At 38.7% G+C, this 16,494-nt stretch overlaps 1 protein-coding gene across 1 annotated transcript in view; it reads right to left on the bottom strand.

Annotated features, from left to right (window-relative positions):
* Nucleotides 1-16,494, bottom strand: part of ADAMTS20 (ADAM metallopeptidase with thrombospondin type 1 motif 20) — a 196,959-nt gene that overhangs the window by 93,107 nt on the left and 87,358 nt on the right. Inside the window, 6 exon segments of the mRNA XM_030548927.1 lie at nucleotides 2,320-2,415; nucleotides 6,822-6,939; nucleotides 10,636-10,665; nucleotides 10,667-10,773; nucleotides 10,870-11,051; nucleotides 12,596-12,741. Of these exon segments, the coding sequence (XP_030404787.1) occupies nucleotides 2,320-2,415; nucleotides 6,822-6,939; nucleotides 10,636-10,665; nucleotides 10,667-10,773; nucleotides 10,870-11,051; nucleotides 12,596-12,741 (679 nt within the window).

Genomic DNA, 16,494 nt, shown 5'->3' with positions numbered 1-16,494 from the left:
AGGAAAATTTTAATAAGAAAAATATGAATGATAATTGGAAATAATTTAAAACACTAAGATGCCCAAAATGTCACAGTCTAACAACTGAGACAGTAGGTTGTACTGGATAAAAAATTGATGTGGTTTAGAGGGAAGTGCAGGCAGCTACAAAAAATTAAAAATATATATATTACCAATGGAAGAAAGAGGAAGTTGATAGTAATGAATATAAATCAGGAATTAGGAATTGTGGAAAACTGATAAGGGAGCAAAGGGACACAAGGAGAACTCTGTGGCCAGCAGAGTTAAGGACAATATGGAATTCTTTAAATATATTAGGAACCAAAAGCATCCTGACAATGATATTGTCCACTAGTAGATGGAACTGGTAGTCTGATCAATAATAATAATGCAGAAAAGGGGGAAGTGTTTATTGTCTAACTTTAGTAGCTTCTGTTTGACATCCTCCAGAGATACGATTTGAATGGAAAGAGTGTTATCATCACCATATAATGAGACTACATCATCTGTTTTACCCACAAATACAGAACAACGGTATCTCTGGAGGATGTTAAACAGAAGCTACTAAAGTTAGACATTTTTAAATCGGCAGGTCCAGTTAACTTGTATCCAAGACTTTTAAAAGAGCTGGCTGAGGAATTCACTGGACCATTAATGTTGATTCTCAATAAGTCTCAGAGCACTGGAGAAGTTCAAAAAGACTGGAAGAAAGCTAACGTTGTGCCAAATTTTAACTAGGGTAAACAGAAGGACCAGGCTAATTATAGACAGTTTAATGTCAATCCTGGGCAAGATAACTGAGCGGCTGAAATGGGACTCATTTAATAAAGAATTATAGGAAGGTAATGTAATTGATGCAAATCAACATGGGTTTATGGAAAAGAGATCCTGTCAAACTAACCTGATTTTTTTTTAAATGAGATAAGTTTGGTTGATAAAGGTAACAATGTTAGTAAAGGTAATATACTTAGACTTCTGTATTACATTTGACTTGGCACTAAACAACCATTTTGATTAAAAAACAGAATATAAAATTAACATGGAACACATGAAATTAATTAAGAACTGTGATTGGTAGGTCTCAAAATGTAAGTATAAACAGGGAATCGTCACTGAGCAGGTTTATTCCAGTGGGTCCTATAGGGACTTGTTCTTGGCCCTACACTATTTAACATTTTTACCACTGACCCGGACGAAAACATCAAATAATCACTGATAAAGTCTGCAGATGACATATAAATTGGGGGAATGTTAAATAACGAAGAGGACAGGTCACAGGACAGCCAATTGGATCACTTGGTAAACTGAATGCAAGCAAACAATATGCATTTTAATATGTCTAACTGTAAATGCATACACCTAAAAGAGTAAGGTATGTAGGCTATACTTATAGGATGCAGGACTTTCTCCTGGAAAGCAGTGACTCTGAAAAAAGCTTTGGAGGTCAAAGTGGATAATTAGCTGAACATGAGCTTCCAGTGCAAAACTGTAGTCAAAAGAGCTAATTCAGTCCTGGGATGCATAAACAGGAGAATCTCAAGCAGGAGTAGGAAGGTTATTTTACATCTATTTAGTACTCGTACAACTAGTGCTGGGATACTGTATCTAGTTCTGGGGTCCACAATTCAAGAAGAAAGCTGATAAATTGGAGAGGGTTCAGAAAAGTTCCACAAGAATGACCAAAGGATTAGAAAGCATGTCTTACACAGTGATAGGCTCAAGGAGCTCAAACTATTTAGCTTAACAAAGAAAATGTTAATAGGTGACTTGATTACAGTGTATAAGCACCTACATGAGGAATGAGTATTTAATAAAGCTCTCTTCATTCTAGCAGAGAAAAGTATAACACGATCCACTGCCTGGAAGTGAAAACTAGACAAATTCAGACTGGAAATAAGGCATACGTTTTTGACAGTGAGGGTAATCAACCATTGGAACATTTTACCGATGGTCATGGGGGGTTCTCCTTCATCAACAGTTTTTAAATCAAAACTTTTCCTAAAAGATATGATCTGGGAATTATTTTGGGGAAGTTCTATGGCCTATGTTATTCAGATCAGACTAGATTATCACAATGGTCCCTTCCAGCCACAGAATCTCTGAATCCCCAAAAGCCATTAAAGTTCCTGTTTTTTTTTCCCAGATGAAATTACACTTGTGTAACTTCTGCAGAGGGAACCAGGCAACCTAGGTGATGGTAAATTATAATTACAAAATTGCTCTAAGGACTTTATCAGACTTCTTATATTTTGTGTCTGCAGCAGACCTTTGGGAAAGTACACACAAACCATCTGTCAGCTGTTTACTGGAAACCTTTACCAAGGTAGTTGTCATCTTCTGGTTTTCCTGAATAGCTGTGCTGACGAATGTCAATGTTTGTTGCTCCCATGGGAATTTTTACTATGATATTATAACCTGGAATATAATTGTACATAAATTAGTTTTTTTTAAACACCATAAACATCCATATACTTGTAAAAATTAATCTGCTGAACATTTGTTTAATTAGCTTTCATCCCATACTTTGACAACCAGTGAGGAACAGCCTGCTGTTAAATCCACTCATTTTTCTGCAGGAAAGAAAATCTGGTAGCTTCTTTTAGAACACAGAAATTAATCTATATAAAGTCTAGTCAAACTGAACTATTATAATACTTATTGATTTCGTATCAAAAAAGAAAATTATTTTTCCTGGTTTTATGAAAACTGAATGACATGTACTATAACCAATAATATTAGTGGACTCTATTAATAAAATCCTTTCCATATACATGTCTATTGAATAGGACACTATAGTGGGACTCAGGAGGACCTGGCTTCAAACTTTCTGTGAGAACTTGGACAAGTCACTTAATCTACCCTGTGCCCCAGCCCTCTGTCTGTAAAACGGAGATAATACTTCGCTATTTTAAAGGAGTGCAGTGAGGTGAAAATCCATTAATGACTGCTAGGTGCTCAGACAGTACAGTGTGAAGGCCAGGTAGGTAGATAAGTTATATACATTGGATAAATTAGTCATGTTAGATCTGCAATCTTCTAGATGTGAGTTAGGCTACTCATTAGAGTGTGGGTCTAATGTGTTCCCTTCAAGAAGTAATTCTTCATAAACAAGTCATCACATTCTACAATTACTCCAGCTAGTCCCAAATACAGTAATAGGTATTGTAGCAGCATAGTTTTGAGGTAATAAAATAATAAATAGCCAGATCCACATCTGAGAGAAACAGCCACACTCTTCTCACATGTACAGTTAAAAATGCTTATTCACAGCTGCTACCTAAACATCCAGGTGCACCACTGAATCTAAGAACACTATATTGTGAACCTGCTTAACAAATAGTAGCACTGTCAGAAGAATTACTATAATTCTTGATAACTCCTCCAATTGCTTCTCTATCCACTAACATTACCTCAGGATTATTATTAGCACTAAGTGTCAACTGGCTAGCCCTCATCCATGGGTAATAAGCTAAAAATATAACTACAAGACTCTCTCCATTAGTTTCATTATCCACTAATTGTACAGTATTGTATTAATCACATAATAATCAATGTGCATAACCCAAACAGCTTAGTGTTAGCACAAATTTATTATGTCTACCACTTGGGGGCAGCACTGTAATTGCAAACTGTTACAATTTGCACATCTTAGTCAATAGTCCACTACCTGTAAATTACACAATATATCTTTCTAATATGTAGTAAAGAAAAAATATCCAAGAATCCCCCTATTATTCACACCCAAGAGAAGGTAAAAACAGGGAGAGGAAAGAGAAAAAGGTAGTTGGACAAGAGAGGAGAGAAGACAAAATTCGGAGGAAAGAAATTTAAAAATAACAGAAACATTGCCAAGTAGCATGCTGATATAAAACAATCACATCACTGACTTTTGTTGGGGAAGGGACAATTCTTTGTCAAGTACTCAGATACTTCAGTTATAAGTGCAATATAACAGAAAGACAGTTAAAAATACCAAGTATGAGTAATTAAAGGTACCTGTCTCCTCAGACCAGGATGCCAGTACATTAGCATTTAGTTGGAATGAATTGCTGATGACTATTTTATTAACATTTAAATATGTAGGGCAAAATTATAACTTAACATTACATGGCATGCAGAGCACTGCTCCAGTGACTGATCACACAGGCTGCTCCTGCAGTGGCATAAACCAAATCTCAAATTGGTCCCTGGGTGCATAAGAGTGTCTACTACTGTACTACTCCCAGGAAATATCAAAGGGGCAGAGTATTGCAGCACAAGCTGGTGAGGCCTACACATACCAAACTGCATGGTAAAATCAATTTGCTGGTTTAATATAGCCTTGAGAGAGCATCTTATATCATCAGTATGACTGGAGATGTGCTAGTGCTATCCTGGAGGGTTACCCCTCTGTTTTTGGGAAGATGCTAACTGAACATCACATTCTGTGAGGGCTGTTGCATTCCTACTTGAACATGCTGTCAAAGTGTTAGAGCTATGTGGGCAGTGCAGGCTACAATATCTGTGGCATACGTGCTACTATCTGTTTTAGGGTCTGTAGACATGCCGTAATTTGCATAATCCTGACCATTTTGAGGGACTCTAGCCCCATTTTGTTACCGAGCCAAACCATGTCATAGTAACAGTGGACAGAGCTAGTGACAGCTCTGAACTATTCTCTCTGATCATGCAGGCAGCAGGTAGTTGCCTCACTACTTGCCATCACACATTTAGAATTCTGGAAGACCTAATGTACTCACATAGGATGTATGATTATTTAATGGCTTACTAATTAAAGCACAATTTAAATTTTATGGTTAATTGTGAAACAGAAGAAAATAACCCAATTTTAATTTCCCAAAACAAGCTTTATAATCTTGCTATGTCAAATTCTGCCTTGACCAACACCCTCTGCAAGCCCAGCAAAGTCAGAGGATTAATCAAATAAGTAAGGGTAAGGCTACATCATACCATGCTGTGTTGCTGAAAGAAGCCTAGTTGGAGGTACAAAGTATAATGGGTCTTATTCTCATTTATAGTAAGCCCTTTTACACAGGCTCATGGAAGGGGGTAGGGTAAACACAGGGAAAACAATCTATAGCAGCCTAAATGGTTGTTCAAATTGCACACACCCTGTGCACAGGACACTGTACCACACCGATGGATGGCAGTGAAATAACTTCCATGACCTAGTCCTTCTGGCATATGCACAGATTTCTTTTCCTAACTAAAATGATTAGGTCTTAATTGTGTTATTTCCTCAAAATACAAAGTCCTGCAACCTGTCAGTTGAAAATGAAAAAACAGCCAAAAAACCCCACTTTTTTTCACTTCCACCATAGAAAGAAGTGCCTGAAGCTAATAACTTCATTATTTTACATAATTTACTAATTTTCAAGACCAGACTTAAAATAAAAATGACTAAATTAACAATAATTTAATTTTGAAATTTTATTAAAAAAGAAACCCTATTTTTAAATGGAAAGTTCCATATTTTAGCGTGTTTGCTTTTAATAAAGAACAAACTAACTCAAAAATATGTAAGGTGGTAATAGATATCCTAACACAGCCTTGCTGACAGTGCCATTAATGCCATTTTTATAAGAATATGAATAGATTGGTATCAGGCACATTCTTAATTCAATTCATGTGCTAACCCTACAGTACATGATCATTAATGGTGATAAAAAAAGGCCACAATTCCTTTACAGTTTTATCAAACTCTTACATCCTTTCACTGTTACAATTTTAAATGTACATTTACAAATTCATATTGTTTCTGATTTAATAATTATGGGCACTTACTGTGCCTTCAATCATCCATCAGCACAGAAACAAGAGAGGATTGTGTGTATATACACATGTGGGAGAAGAGACAGAGGGGAGACAATGGCTGTGTGCCACCTTTACGCCTTCTGGTCTTTTTGCCTCGTCCCTTGGGATGAGCACAGACCATCTGCCAGGCAAAAAATAACCGAAGTCCAGCAGCATTTTGGACATACCCTTCCTCTTGTCCCCTGGAGGACGGGAAAGGTGCCAGCACAGAACCTTTCTGGCAGCTCTACATTGGCCAGGCATTTCCTCTTTTTGCCAAGGGTCATCTCCACTCAGTTTGCTGCACCTTTAAACTAGTGGAGCAGCCTACAGGGGCCATTGGACAATTGATGTCCATGGTCTCCTGACCCTCTGTCCCATGCTCTTACTATGAAGCTATGGCTCTGTATGCTATGCTTGACAAGAGTTTCTATTTATAAATACACAAACTGATCTCTCAAACCCTCCTACACATTGATGTAGGAACTACAGATAGTACTAATGAAGAAACTGAGGTAATAGATTCTCTATGGGATAGGTTTTCCCACTAATTGTCATAGATCAGAAGAAGGACATACATCTTCAGGTAATCTGGGATAAGAGAGGGCATCACATTTTATGGGTCTATATTCGTCATTTTAATAAAAGAAAGAAAATCAGCCAGGAGCTCAGACCTGGGATTCACCCCTCTCTCTCCTCATGGGGCCAGCAGGAGATGCTGGAGCCCAATGGGCTGTGTAGTTTCAGCACAGACTGATCACAAAGTGCAGGAGGCAGGAAGCTCTTTTCCAGAGATAGCTCTGCAACTTCTCACCACACCATTTTCTCCCTCTCTTTTGCTTTGACTTTACTCAGCAACTGACTTTTTCTTGAATAGGTCAGCATACCACAGTGTTTGTCTCTGTATCCTTGAAAGAGCTTTTGTCACTCAAAGTCATGGATATTTTCTGTTGGCAGAGGCCCTAAAGAACGTACACTGAAATCGTACTTTAAACACAACTTAAATGTAAAATAAGAGAAGAACATACCATAATGAGCACTGCTGAAAGTGCCTGCAAGAGTCTTACATGAAGAATTATCACCACCACAGATTCCACACTTATCTCTCCTTGCCTTGGAATTCAACACATGATCACAGCCAGCTTGCTACAAGAAATACAATAAATCTGTGTTGCATATATTGTAATAATTCATTCAGCTCAGTAGAAAACAGTGAAAATGGCACATTAAGATTTTTTCCCAAAAAGATTTTATTTACTAGATAGATAGATAGATAGATAGATAGATAGATAGATAGATATCTCAATGGACTATTTCCATCTCTGTTGGCAAATCATGAACAGTCTTTTATATGATCTTAGGTGCTTTGATGTAAGGACAAAGTATAATACTTCTGTTATTCTAAGAAAGCACAATGCAAATCTATTTCATATTTCTGTATTTCTTGATGCATTAACATTTTCTGTCTACAATTATTGAAAGTTCACTATAAATTTTAAAGACAATTTGTTCAAAAACTTCTGTAATGTTAAAATGAATCAATTCCTTTAGTATTATGTGCACATGAACATCAATTCTTTTAAACTCTGTAGTTGTAAAATAAAGAATGATTTATTAACTATTTATATGAGCTAAGATACTAAGAAAAATAAACCCAAGATCACTATTTTAATTTTAATTCTTTACTCAAACCATTCCCTTTCCCTCCTCCACGTAAGTACAGCTGCTCTCTGGCATTCCTCCCTGTGGTTTACCCTAATGAAGGGTCAAATTTTATCTTCACTTTCACATTATGCAACCCACTGCAATCAGTAAGGCTGCATGAGGATGGAAAGCAAAATCTGGCTCAAAGTTCTGGGTTGTTTTAGCATCCCTCTCCCTATAAAAAGGCCTGTGGCATTACCATAAATTTTTATCCATCTAAGAAAACTTTGAAATGATCTCTTTCAAAGCTAAATTGCCTCCTGATTTTGAGAAATATGATGTAAAACCTCCTCTCCATAGAGGTAATAGCACTTTTCTCTGCTATTCACTGACTTCAATAGTTACCTCTAATTTACAGCTGTTTAAATGACAGAAGAATTAGGCTATTAGGAGTCAAATCTGGGTTTTCTGATTTATGAGCTCTACCTCTAGGTCACTAAGCAGATTAGGATCAGAACTTTGTTAAAATCGATTCAAACAACTTTGCTTTAGTGGTTTCCAAGAAGATTTACTTTGCCGTATATTTTTATATTTTTTTAAAGAGCGAGAGAAAGATTGTGTGTGTAGTATATAGTATGTATATAATAATATGTAGTATACTATAGTATATACTATAGAGTATAAGGTGTACATACTATATATATAAAATGAAAAAGCGTGACTGGGTACCGCAGCAGAAGTCATCTGCATAGATGAATTTGCGTAACTGAGTCAGTAGCAGGTTGTTTGTGTACGGACTGAACAGGGTGGATGCAAGCACAGGGCGTTGGGGTAAGCTGTTGGATTGTCTTCTCCATTCGCTTGTTCCATCCCATGAAAATGCCTGTCAGGAAGTAGAAGTTCAGCAACGTTCACCACTCATGCTGGGTGAGCTTTTGACAGTTTTATCAGAAGATGAGTGTGCCGTGCTGTATCGTTGTCAGCTGTCAGGTCCAAGAAACAGCTCTGGTCTTCCAGTTCTGTTGAAACCTGTTTTCTATATATGTAGTGAGGGCTAGGACTTAGTCACGTGTGCTTCGACTTTCCAATAGCCAGCTCAGTCAACGCTGAGAATTGCCACCACCTCTGGAGATACACAGTGGAGGATAAGCCACTCCAAGTCTTTGAATCCAACAGATAGCAGTGAGATTAGTTGGTAGTTTGCTGCACTATGTGCGTCCTTTTCAGGTTTTAAAAGGGTGATTACTTTTGACATTCTCCAAATCCTTGACAGGTTACCGAAATTGATAACCCCCATCAGGAATTTGGATAATCATTGATAAACGTTGATTCCAAGGTGATTCAGGAATTCTGGTGAAATTCCAGATTTGATGCTGCACAGTGCAGTGTCTAGTTCAGTGTTTGTGAATGGTGCAGATTACATCATCTGAATTGCTGCCATTCATTGCAAATCTGCCACTTCACAAGCTTATTCAAGGGAACTTTTGCAACCTGAAAGCAACTTGGTTTGGAGTGAAAGGAGGATGGGGAAGCACTTGCTGTACCAAGTCAACACAAAAGGTTCCAGGATTTCTGGCTAGAATGGATGAAGTTCATAATTCTTGTTGTTTCCTCCCATCTTGTTTCTATCACAGCAGCTAAGGACTTTTATTAGCTGGTCAGCAATATCTGGATCTCCAGACAATTCATACCACACCAATAGTTCTGAATGTATGGTGTCAAAACAAGGAATGTAGACACAGCAATGGCCTTGTGGAATGGACTCTCAGGCTGCTTTGAAGATGGCTCCATGGAAATGGTTGTAGGCTTCATTGACTGGCATGAAACATGATGGGATAGTATATACTTCATTCCAAGATTTGCTAAATTTCTCCTAATTTGGTTCTGCCTGAAAATCCATCTTCTTTTGTTTAAGTTCCTAACATGGGCAGCTGAAGGCCGACATGGATAAGTGCTAGTCTGTGTTAACCGTGTGGAAAGTTGTCCAGAACCACTATGATGCTGATTGGATGATGTCACCCAGCAGAGGTCCATGAGCAACCATGTGACCATCTAGCTATGTGAAATGTACACGCATTGTTTTCGGTCACGGACGAGAACAGGTTGTTGTTTGACACCAAACCTGCCCAAGGATGGCAGAGTACTATAGCAGTTGGCGTCTCCAACAAAGTGTGACAAATACAGTTTTTCAGTGTCTTCCACCTTCCACCATGAAAGTACTAAATGTAAGTTAGACATCTTCCTACTGGATAATGACTGAAATTATAAGGGCAAAACAGGTCTACCTTGTGTCCCACTAGATCGCTATTTGACTTACCACAGCATCTAAAACAGACTGCAGCCAAAGCCAGGACCAGGAATAATCTAATCAGCAAATTAGCCAGTTTGACATGGGGCACAGGAGCACAAAAGACTTTGCACATCAGCTCTGGTGCTGTGCTACTCCTCAGTGGACTACTGTGCCCATTTGTTGTTATTCACCTCACAGTAAATTGGCTGATGCTGAATTGAACTCAACTATGTGCATCATCACAGGCACTCTATGCCTGACTCCTATTCCATGGCTACCAGTTCTGAGCAACTTAGCTCCTCCACACATTCGTTGCAGACAATCAATAGCCAAACTGGTGGAAAAGCTACATCCCAATCCAGGTCTACCACTGTATGCAGACATCTTCAGTCACCACGGACCATGATTCATGTCCATCATGGTCTCAACTGTCAGATCAGAATTTTTCAGCAGCAACCCTATGGTGCAATAAGTGGTCCAGCTAACGAGATCTGGAATGGTTTCATTGTCACTGATCTCACCGTTCAACTGCCGGGATGTGACCTGCCACATCATCTTCGGACTCTGTTGAACAGGTTCCGAACTGGCTAAGGAATATTCACAGCCAACCTCTACAAGAAGGATCTACGCATGACCCACTTTGTCAGTGTGGTCTCTGTCACAGGGCACATGTTGTCGATGAGTGTCACTACCAGACTTCATGATGCCTGAGGGCCATTAATTATGCGGTAAGCTGCTGTCCGGTGGCTCATCAAGCACTGCAATGCTAGAAAAACGGCGTATTAGTATACACTATAGGTATACTATATAAGTATATAGTATACATATATAGGTGATAAATATTTATTAGTAGTTAATACATTGTGTATATATACACAGTGTAATAATACCAAGGTTAATTTAAATACCCTCATAAGCCGTTGAACGCATATGTCATATGGTTTCAGTTCCACAGGGAGTACCATCGGCAACTCTGTCTTTCAGCTGGTAGTAGGAAGTTGTTCCAGACACTCGGCAAAAAAGTTTACAGCGATCTTTCATAGAAACTGTAAAGAAAATCCAGCATGATTTTTGTCTGTTGTAAAGCTTTAAGCAAATGAACATTTTTATTTAGTTAGCAAAGAAAATCTGTATTTACTCACTGCCACTGTATTTTGGAAGCCAGCGTACAGCAGATGTAAGACCGTTGATGTTGAAATGTTTACCATTGAAATCAGAGCACTGTTGCTCTCGAAAATCTTGTTTGCCCTTTGGACATGAATCAGTACTACATGATCGAAATTTCATCCTGCGACCCACACAGTATTTTCCTCCATTTCTTGGCCTAATCAAAATGATTCAAAGTAAAGTACATAGGATCAACATCATGTCCATCATTTGTTTCTAAAACAATCAGTTGATCCTAATGGTAAAACTTCAAAACAGTCTTTCATCATATCCATGCAGCATAGTTTTTCCCTATGTACACAATCGACTGTATAAAAACAATTTCTAAAGAAATCTCAAGACATTCTATAGAAATCAACCTAATTTCGTTAGCTGTAGACATACCCGTTATATGTTGATGTTCAGAGACTCATGCTCCACTCGCTTTGTAGCAGTGACTCTTGATGCAAAGTGGTGTATCATGCCGACCATTTAGAATCGGGCCTTCAATGCTAATAATAAATCTGAATACATGAACATCTACTAAGCTGTAAGAGCCCCATTTTATTACCCTTATTTGTCGTAACTACTTTACTCTGGCAAGAATTAGTAAATTAGTTTTACACTGCAGTATGCCTAGGGGCCGACAATCAGGAGCAGAGCCGCATTTTACTAAGTGCTATACAACCAATAATGAAGACAGTCACGGCTCTGAGAGAAACTCGTTCTACTGAAGTCACTTGCTGTAAGGGAGGCAGACCTCAGCCAGGTCCCACTACAGCGTTAAATCGATTTAACGCTGTTTAAATCGATTTAACGCTGTAACCCTTCCACACTACAAGGCACTTAAAATCGATTTTAAGGGGTCTTCAAATCGATTTCTGTACTCCAGCGAAACGAAAGGAGTAACCCCTAAAATCAATATTACTAAATCGATTTAGGGTTAGTGTGGACGGAAATCGAAGTTATTGGTCCCATTCTTTACTGAGCTACCCAGAGTGCACCGCTCCAGAAATCGATGGTAGCCTGGACCATGAACCACACCACCAAAGTAATGTGCCTTACTGTGGATGCGTAAAATCGATTTTATAAAATCTGTTTTATAAAATCGATTTTATTAATTTCGATTTTACTCTGTAGTGTGGACGTGGCCTCAAGCCCTAAAGCATTATTCTCCAAAGTTCTACCACTGGCAGAGGCAAGTCACATTTACAAGACAGAAAGGAGGTGGAAAAAAGGAAAATACTGTTAAATAGAGAGGAAATGTTTTATTAACATAAAATATGTACTCTTCAGCATCCAAAGGCCTAGCTAGAACAGTGCTCCCTATCGCCAGTGAATATTCTTGTTGGCAACCTTGTGAAAAAGCCATAGATGAAATGAAGTGATTATTTAAAAGGTTAACAAAGGGAAAATATGTTATTCTGAAGTTGCTACTTCAATGAAAGCATTTCAGTGTTGACTCTAAATTCTAACAAGTTATATAAAATTAGAAGAAAAGGTCCTCTCTAAATGCAATTTTAAAATATCTGAAAAACACATAATTCACCTGAGAGAAATTATAAAATTAACTCAGAAACCTTCTGAGTATCAGAGATTGTAGACTGACCTCCTCTAGCTTTAGAAATTATTAAAACTGCTATTTATTTTGCTGCTGCCTTGAACTAACTTGCTGGGATACAACATCAAAAACATATTGATACAAACAAACAAACAACATACTCGGGTTGATTACACAGCCTGGTTGTGCTCTTGATTCCACCTCCACAGGTTCTTGAACATGAATTATAAGGTCCCCAAGGTCCCCATTCTCCATCTACAGGACGTGTCTCCATTTCTTTGCTTACACAAATCCCATGGTAACAGTGCTGTTCAGTTGACAAACAACAACATTTAAAAGTTAGCTATGTGTGCTTAAAATCTGAAAACCAAAATGGAAATAGTAGAAAAATCATTTTTAAAAAAGATATTGTGAAACAAGATTAATAGAAATCAACCAACAAGTTTATTATCGCAAAGTTACTGTATCACAGAAACAAAAAAGAGAAAAAAATATTAAAAAACACACATAAAATTAAGGCTCAGCACCAACAGGTAACACTAGATTTTCCAAATGGCTTAGCTTCCATTTTAGGAATGTAAATGAAGTGCCAAAATTTCAAGAGTGTTTTTCAACCAACAGCTCTCATTGAGAACCACAGACGCTATTGAGAACTTTTCAAAAGGTGGCCACTTCATTTAGGCACCAAAATGGGAGCCAAGCTCTTTTGAAATTCTGACCCTAAATGCTTGTTGACATTTTACACACAAACTTTACATTTATCTGCAGCAGTGTTCATCTTATAAGGTCTCTTCTATTTGCCTTGAAAATTCATGATGAAAAGCAAAGGTAAAAATTTTACCGTATTACCAAGCCACCAAGAAATTCAAAGTGTTTAAGTATTCTACTAAAGCAAATAAGCTGAAGGAATATTAGTAACTTTCAGAACAATTTGATTTCATTATGATGTATGCAATGTTCTTGTAGCCATGCTGGTCCCAGGATATTAGAGAGACAAGGTGGGCAACTTCTGTTGATGAGACAGATAAGCTTTCAAGCTACACAGAGATCTTCTCTGAGTCTGGGAAAGGTACTCGGAGAGTCACAGCTAAATCTCAAATATCATTTTGATGACACTCTAGATCTGATTTGTGTATGGGCCTGAAGACTTGCAGATGAGAGTGACGGGCAAAAATACTCTGAATGGAATTGGCCAAATTCAGCTAAGGCATAAAGTACAACTCTCATGTTAGCTGCTGGGGGATTCATTAAGTTCCAGATAGAGATAACACAATTACTGTATACTCTGATAGGGCCACTGCAGTTATTAGACTTGGCACCTTATAACTGTAACTAATGTATTATTGTTAATACGAACCATGAATGAGCATGGTACGTTCCAGACAAGTGAGAGACAGTATTACTACTTCTAAGAGTGTACAATCTAACCACCCAATCCTGCACACGAGTAGCCCTACTGAAGTCACTAGGAATTTTCCTGAAAAAGCAATTATTAAAAACTGAGTAAAGACCTCAAGATTTAGTGTATGCGTGAGATTTTTATAGAAGCACCTAAGGGAGATAGGTGCCCTAATCCTGTCAACTAACTATGGGAACTGGGGGACTAATTCCTTTAAAATCCCAGCCCACATTTGGTCTCTACATATGGGCATAGCATCATGCCTTCACTATAACCCTAGTGACTGCCTCATTGGACCACAAAAGAATGCAACTAATGACAATACTATATATAAATTCCCAAATCAGAGTGGTAGAGAAGGTTCCAGATTGACTCTGGGATCTAGCAATTAAAATAAGTACTACAGTGGGCCCCGTCTTCCTCAGTAGAACTGAATATATCACATCCAATACAGATTTAGCTATCGGTTATTATCCACATATACAGCTGTCAAACAGATATTAAGAGTTAATGGAACAGAAGTACTTCATATCTCTTTTGTGTGTAAAGAGTTAACAAGATCAATGAGCCAGGGCTGTCCACCTGACCAGAGGACCAATCAGGGACAGGATACTTTCAAATCTTGAGGGAGAGAAGTGTTGTGTGTGTGCTGTTAATTTTTGGTTGTTGTTCTCTCTGGGTTCTGAGAGTGACCAGACGTGCAACCAGGTTTCTCTCCAATCTCTCTGATACAGTCTGTTATATGTCCAGAATAGTAAGTACTAGGTAGATAAAGCGAGTTAGGCTTATGTTTCTTTATTTGCAAATGTGTATTTGGCTGGAAGGAGTTCAAATTTGTATTTTGCTGAAAGTATTTTATTTGTACTTATATACTCAGGCTGGAGGGTATTCTCAGTGTCTATAGCTGAAAGACCCTGTAACATATTCCATCTTAAATTTACAAAGATAATTTTTACTGTTTTTTTCTTTCTTTAATTAAAGCTTTTCTTGTTTAGGAATCTGATTGTTTTTTTATTCTGGTGAGACCCCAGGGGACTGGGTCTGATCCACCAGGGAATTGGTGGGGGAGACAGGAGGGAAGGGGGAGAGAAAGGTTAATTTCTCTCTGTGTTAGGATTACTTTCTCTCTCAGGGAGAGTAAGGGAGGGAGAGAGAGAAGGAGAAGGGAAGGTGAATTTTCCTCTCTGTATTAAGATTCAAGGAGTTTGAATCACAGTAATCTTCCAGGGATAACCCAGGGAGGGAAAGTCTGGGAGAGCGCAACGGTGAGGGAAAGGCTTTACTTTCCTTGTGTTAAGATCCAGAGGGTCTGGGTCTTGGGGGTCCCCGGGCAAGGTTTTGGGGGGACCAGAGTGTACCAGACACTGGAATTCCTGGTTGGTGGCAGCGCTACAAGTACTAATCTGGTAATTGAACTTAGAGGAATTCATGCTGGTACCCCATTTTTTGGACACTAAGATTCAGAGTGGGGAATTATACGATGACGTGGTGTGCAGCGTGTGGGATAGATAGATAGATAGATAGATAGAAGTCAAAAAGCCAGTGAGGTTTTTATTTCTCTCCCTGCTAGCTATCTGCAGGCAGACTGAGGTTTGGGTTTAGAAGCAAAAGCCAGTAGGATTTTTTCTCTCTCTTTTCTCTCTGCTAGCTGTTTGTAAGCAGGAGAGTGGGTTTTTAAAACTACAGCCAGAAAAATATTTCCTTTTCTCCTTTCTGGTTGTGCAGAGAGACTGCCTGAAGGCAGAGACATTAAGTTTAACAAGAATCTTTGTTAAACAAAGGGACTTCAGCTCTGAGTCACCATACACCAGCAAGACACATTTGCAAATGAATGGTTTTTTTTCTTTCTAACTCTGTCGGGAATAGCTAGGCAGAAGGAGTTAAAAAAAGACTCTGTTGCTAAGCAACCCAAAGAAGGCAACAGAAAAGCAGCATTTCAGGCAGTAAACAGAAGAGGGCGCACCAACACAAGAAAGCAGAAACCATGACTACCAAGGACACCCTGAAACAGGAACGGGCAAGACTGGCTGCAGTGGAACAAATCAAAGATGCAGACCACAGGCGAGACATGGAAAAGAAACAACAAGAACTAGAAATAAAACAAAAAGAGATGGAGCTGAGAGAAAGAGAGGCTGCCCACAGGAGAGAGCTGGAGATAAAAGAAAAAGAGAGGGAAAGAGAGAGGGAAGAGAGGGAAAAAGAGAGAAAGCATGAACTGGAATTAGCGCAGGCTAGGCAGCATGCTCCAGCCAACCCTAACAACCCTTCTCCAATTATTGTTCCACATCCCAAGAAATTTCCCACCTACAAGGCAGGTGATGACACTGAGGCCTTCCTAGAAAATTTTGAAAGGACCTGCCACAGGTACAGCATCTCTGAAGACCAGTACATGATAGAGCTGAGGCCACTGCTCAGTGCACCCTTAGCAGAGGTGGCGGCTGAAATGCCTAAGGAACACATGAATGATTATAAACTTTTTCAAACCAAGACCAGAATCAGAATGGGGCTAACACCTGAGCATTCCCATCAGAGGTTCAGAGCCCTAAGGTGGAAACCAGATGTGTCATTCACCCGACACGCCTACCACAGTGGAAAGAATTATAAAGCATGGATATCAGGAGCCAATGTTAAATCTCTGGACGACATGCACCTCCTAATACA

This window comes from Gopherus evgoodei, chromosome 1, assembly GCF_007399415.2.
Source record: "Gopherus evgoodei ecotype Sinaloan lineage chromosome 1, rGopEvg1_v1.p, whole genome shotgun sequence".
NCBI classification, from domain to species: Eukaryota; Metazoa; Chordata; order Testudines; family Testudinidae; genus Gopherus; species Gopherus evgoodei.
This window is presented reverse-complemented; position numbering and strand designations above follow the sequence as displayed.